This window comes from Suricata suricatta, chromosome 8 (assembly GCF_006229205.1).
Source record: "Suricata suricatta isolate VVHF042 chromosome 8, meerkat_22Aug2017_6uvM2_HiC, whole genome shotgun sequence".
Taxonomy (NCBI): Eukaryota; Metazoa; Chordata; class Mammalia; order Carnivora; family Herpestidae; genus Suricata; species Suricata suricatta.
The window spans coordinates 94,508,887-94,515,053 of record NC_043707.1 but is presented as its reverse complement, the minus strand read 5'-3'; the positions used below and the strand labels follow the sequence as shown (position 1 = coordinate 94,515,053).

The 6,167-nt window shown below is 43.1% G+C and overlaps 1 protein-coding gene across 1 annotated transcript in view; it reads right to left on the bottom strand.

The window, feature by feature from the left end:
- Positions 1-259: 259 nt before the first annotated feature.
- The window catches only part of LOC115299891 (cytochrome P450 2J2), a 30,771-nt gene continuing 24,863 nt past the window's right edge, over positions 260-6,167 (bottom strand). The window contains exon 9 of the mRNA XM_029949427.1: positions 260-2,291. Coding sequence (XP_029805287.1) covers positions 2,113-2,291 — 179 coding nt within the window. The 3' untranslated portion in view covers positions 260-2,112. The remainder of the gene's footprint in view (positions 2,292-6,167) is intronic.

Below are 6,167 nucleotides of genomic sequence, written 5' to 3'. Positions count from 1 at the left end.
AGCAGCCTGTTTAATTCATAAGCAAAAGTGAATAAATGGTAAAACCTAGAGCTGAATTCAGGCCTGGACCCCAATTCACCTGACTCTCCATGCTACCCTCCCCTACCCCCATCTTTTAATGTTGTTTTATATACCTCAGAGCCCTGTGGTATCTTTGGGCCTTTGATGTAATTGGGCTAAGAGAAGCCTCTGTTCTGACCCCGACTGTTGCAACAGACATCAGTGATTCCGTGCCAGCCCCTGAAAGTGACCCTTTGCATTGACCCTTTATTCTTGCTTAGTTTAATTTCTTATCCGCTTCAAAAACACAGGGCAAAGTTCTTAGCTTTTCAGAGCAGAACATGTAGTTCATGGTGAATGTACAAAAACACAACATGAACCAGACAGTACAAAATACCCATCCATGGATCTCAGTCCATTCTTGAGAATTAAGCCTGGGGAAGAGGAATAGGTGGTCCCATCCCAGAAAGCCATGTAGGAAATGGAAGGAAACAGTGAGGTAAGAACAAGCCTGTACTTCTCTACTGTGTTCCTACAGGATTATAACAGAGGTTGGCCTGAGGACTGAGAAATAGGTCATTAGAATGAGGTGACAAGGACAGAGGCAGTGCGGAGAACTGATTTGGAGTGAAAGGTTATTCTACCTTATTTTATCCACTAATTCACTATATTGAGCCCTATTATATTCCAGACACTGTTCTTAAACAAGACAGATACTGTTCCTGCCCTGAAGGAATGTATTAACTCTTGTTGTATCACAATACCCCTGAGAACATAGTAGCTTCCTTCCAACAACCATTTAACTCACAAACCTAAGGTGAGCAATTTAGGCTGAGTTCAGTTGGGCAATTCTTGTCTGAGCTGGGATGCCTCATGCATGCGCATTCAGCTGCTGGATGTGCTTAGATCCAGCTCATGTCCGAGGCTCTTAGCATAGCTCTGGTGGTTGACTAGCTGGCAGCCAGGGCGACATCACAGCGATGCCTGGGCCACGTGTTTCTCATCATCAGGGTACCAGGAGCATGATTAAGTGGTGGTAGCAGAGTTCCAAAAGAGCAGGCAGAAGCATACATGTGTCTCTACCTTAGAGAAAAAAAGATCTATGTGGTTTAATCCAGTTTGCCAGGTGTTTGTGTTTGTTTGCATTGGGGTTGGGATCAAAACTCCATGGCCCATTCATGTTACCTGGTTTCCCACTGTAAGGCCATTGTCTCCCCTCAGAAGGACTGAGCAGGAGTGTGGCATTTCTGGTTCCCTACTATAAACTGTACCAGGGCTCAGTTGAGTTTAGGCTGGTAATATTTACCCTTCAAAAGCTGACCCATCTACTTGCAAGAAAAGTTCACACCTACCACATAGTTAAATCCAAGGTGAACAGCTTGAGAATAAATGCCTGACAGAGGAATTAAGGCCAAGAGTTGCCCTCAAAGACAGAAGATAATTCCACATTGTTTCCCAAACCTGTTCCCCAGGTTTAGTTGACAGTGGTCATGCCCTCCTTGCTCCTGAGTTCAAGGCCAAGGTAGTGTTTCTTTACTTAAACCTTACAAACTGCTGCTGCTTAAAAACCTGCCTATAAATAGGGGTGATAGCTGCCCTGCTAACTGGCCAGAGGGCCATTCTCAGGGCTGAGCAAGATAATGCTTGCCCAGCGCTACCGTGTGTGAGCTCACTGTGGCCAGCGTCTGGTGCCCCAGGGTCCACATTCTCTTACCAACCATTTGGCACCACATTGACCTGAGCCACCTCCACAGGCCAGAAGCAAATCCATGTCTAAGGAAGCGAGCAGGAAAGAGGCAGATTTCAGCTAGAACTTTTATGATAAGCTTCGTGGTTTCTAAATCACTCAAAGTCCATTCTCCCTCTGATTATTACAACAGTTCTTCCTTTAGAGCTAGAATCATTATTTGCTTTTCATCTCCTGTCACAGAGGTAAATCATTCACAACATAAAAGATCTGCTCAAGGCTCCCTTGGAGGAGACGGCAAAGCTGGGATTTGCACGGAGCTTCCTGGGTCCAATTCCTGTGATCGCCCCTCAGAGTCACTTTTCATTCTGTCACCTTCATTCTGAGCAGGCGCCAGTGCCTTCTGCTCTCCCTCCCTGACAACTTCAGGAACGAGGGACTGCACAGAGGCGGTGGCTGACTGGGGAGACCGTGATGCCTGCTCTGAACTTCAGACTCAACTTCTCATTGTCAGGGGCCCTGAAGGTGAAATTTTGCAGAAGGCAAGTGAAGAAAATAAACAGCTCAGACTTGGCCAACTGTTCTCCAAGGCACACCCGCTTTCCTGGAAGACAAAAACATGAGACAGGTCATCTTCCCATCTAGTGTGGGTGCCTAGCAGGGGCTGCGTCTACTTCTTGCAAAACCTGAGTAGAAGGGGCTGGTAGGCCCCACAGCTTTACGTAGGGAGGCTCATTTAATCTGATAGCCACCCAGGCGAAGAAGTCTGGACTCCAATGCTTTTGAGGGTCAAGGGTCAAACAGCTGACTCACAGGGCAAGGGTACAGGGTGAGGCATGGAAGAGGAGGGAGGCCAGGTGGACGTGTAGCCTAAGGGCTTTTCAAAATCAACCAGCAAACAACACTACTATCAGACAACAACACAAGAAACTGTTCATTTTTTTTTTCATTCCTTAAAAGAAAACAGTTGAAAAGTAGAAGCCAGTAAATGTCTAAGCAGGTTTTCTAAAATGCAGGACATCTTTCCCATGTGTCTTGTTTTCCTTCTTAATGACTGGGGACCTCACAACCATGGATGGTCCTTTACATTGGAATTATCTCAGGCTCCCTCCTTGAAGAGTCCTTCTTATACAGAGTGGTCCCTCCCCCAGTGGGGCTTTTGGTTCTAATGTGGGGCCTTTGCTGGATCCCTTGGTTCACACTTGGCACCAAACCTAGCCACATCCCAGTCCTCACTGGTGAGGGAGGACCTGGAAGCAGAAGGGAGAGCCTGTTCAACTCCTCCAGTTGTAGCCCTGTGATTTGGGACTAAGTAACCTCTCCACTTATCAAGAAAAACGTGTGTGTGTGTGTGTGTGTGTGTGTGTGTGTGTGTGTGTGTTTGAGACGGGAACCTTATTTTATATATTGTGTGGGCTACATACTGAAGCCAAATAGACCAATGAATTTAATACCTTACAGAGCAAAACAAAGTATTATAATAATAAACATTCTAGCTATAAAATAGCTTAGCATTAACTTCATCTGGTTAATTTGCAAAAAATGGAAAAATATGATTGAAAACACTTTTGTTCTTTTTTTTAATGTTTTTTATTTATATTTGAGAGACAGAGACAGTGCGAGCAGTGGAGGGTCAGAGAGAGAGGGAGATACAGAGTCCAAAGCAGGCTCCAGGCTCTGAGCGAGCTGTCAGCACAGAGTCCATCATGGGGCTCAAACCCACGAACTGTGAGACCATGACCTGAGAGCTGAAGCCAGACGGTTAACCGACTGAGCCACCCAGGAGCCCCTGAAAACACTTCTTAAATAAAGCATTTTGGGTGGCAGCATTACTAAGATAGCTTTCTGCATATTGCAGTTATTTACTGTTATACTTTCCATATCATGCCTTAAGCTTATTCTGAAAGTTTCAAAGTACAGAAAATCTGCAAGAATAATATAAAGAGCTTGTTTCTCCCAAGTTACCTGAGCGTGCACTATCTACGGTGCCTGTGAACTTTTTCATATGTATTTTCTACAAACAGGGACATGCTCCGACATAACTACAATATAACCACCAACTCAAGAAAACACTGATGCATCACCACCATTCCTCCTGAGATGCCCAGTCAGGTTTTGCCAGTGGTCCCACTAGTGCCCTTTGTTGTAAGAGGACTGATCGAGTGTCAGCTATTGCATTTGGCTGACCTGCAGGTGATCCCTCCATGTCCATGACTAGTGTTTTTTTTTTTTTTTTTTGTTATGAAGCTTTTTATTGTAATTCCAGGATAGCTAACATACAGTGTTACATTCGTTTCAGGTGGACAACATAGTGCTCCAGTAGTTCTTGTCATGCCTCAGTGCCCCTCACAACACGTGCACTCTTAATCCCCATCATCTATTTCTCCCCTCCCCCACCCACCTCCCCTCTGGAGACCATCAGTTTGTTCTTTATAGTTAAGAGTCTGTTTCTTGGTTTGTCTTTCTTTTTTTTTCCCCTTTACTCATTTGCTTTGTTTCTTAAATTCCACATATGAGTGAAATACGGCATTTGTCTTTCTCTGACTTATTTTGCTTAGCATTACACTCTCTAGCTCCACCCATTCTCCTGCTTGGGATCTTATCAATAACATGTAAACAAACTCTGGCAAGCTTTGCAGAGAATGAGAGATAACATGGAAAGGCCAGTGATTGCAGCTGGAGTCGTCCCAGATCAGCCTTTCAGCCAGCTGACCTCCCAAACACACAAACACACCCAGCTAGGACCAGCAGAACTACCTACCTATACATGTGTAAGCACTAATATTGTTTTAATAACATCATTTTGAGCCACGGAGTTCCCGGCCTGTTTGTAATGCGTACATATGCTGACTGGCACCTGTGAAATGAACTCTGAATGGAAGTGAAAGGGACTTGAAGGGGGAAGATGAGTTACCTTCTCACTGTGCTAAAGACAGCAGTAGACTAGAAGTGTAAAACTTTAACTCACAGGCCCTGTTCTGCCTCATTCCTTGGATAAGAAGCTTCTCTCTCTTATTCTGTTTCCTTATATGAAGAAAGGAAATACTGATCTCTTTCCTAATTAATAACTGGGTTGCTGCAAAGATTAAATGAGATAATGTGCTTGCAAATGAAGTCTATAATTAAGAGGGTGTGACAAAATTCTCAATAGCAAGCACTGGAGAGGCAAGAATTATAAACCTTGAAATAGATGGCTGGGACTTGGGACTGAAATACAAAACTTGAAGCTACTGTAGACAGAAGATTGAAAGGTATTCCTGTGTCTCATACCAGCTTTCCTATCAGGGAGGGACGTGTCCAATGTGAGCAAAGATCTAATCAGGATCAACCCAGGTAACACTCAGGGTGGTGGTGTACCTTGGACTTAAGGTCATATCACATGGCTTCCAATTCGGTTCCTCCCCTTCTGAGCCTTAGTGTCATCAACAGCAAAAAAATATTGGATCAAGAATCCAATCTGCGTTTATTTTTTAAGTTAATGATAAGCAGACTATCATGCATTTCACAGTATGGGCTCTGTGTAGCATTTAGTTACATATATGTAGCATGTACTTATATATATAACTAAATAATATAACTGTATAACTAAATTTTATATATATACATATATATACACACACACATACATACATATATGTATATGTTTCAGAGACAGTGCTAGGAAGAACACAAGCTTTAGTTTTTGATAAATCTGGTTAACATTGAGTTCCAGCTGTGCCACATGAATTTAATGACTTTAGCTGCCACAGTTATCCTTCCTAAGCCTCTGTCTCATTATCTTTGAAATGTTTATAGTCATGTGAACCCGGTGATGTTACATGAGAGCACATGCTTAATGAGAGCAGTTTTGTTTCCTTTTCTATTTCATTCGTTGTCAAATCCTCAATGATGCTTGACACGTGATAGATGCCCAAGAAGTCTTTATAAAATTCAAGAATCAGGGAATTCCTTGAAAACTCTAAGCAACATACCTAACTCAATATCTGGAATATACTAAGAATTTTTGTTATTCATTTTACAGTGTTAAGAGTTAAAACATCCTTTTGAAACTGGCTAGCTTGGAAACATGTGAGAGTTTTCACTACATCCTCATTTGTACTTTAGAAGCTTTGTGCCATATAAATGTATTAATCAGAGTTTTAAAGGGTAATTAAAAATGTTTAAATCAAAAGGGCCTCTTGGGGTAGAATCCCATCTAGTTAGGACAGTGGCACCCAGAGTCACTCCTGATGGCCATAATGATAAACAAGTAGCCCCTTTCCTTGCCCCACCCTACCCTATTGTTAAACCTTGGCTCCAGCTCTGTGTGAGTGGGCGGCTTTTAAAAAGAACTTGAGACATTTAAAAACTTTATAAAGATGGCAAATGTCCAACCTTCTTTGTGAGCAAGAGCTGAGGACTGAGTCTCTGTCCCCAGTGTCCTGAGGAACAGAACAAAGTAAAGCTAAAACCTCCAACAGATGCAACCAAGGGCTGAGGA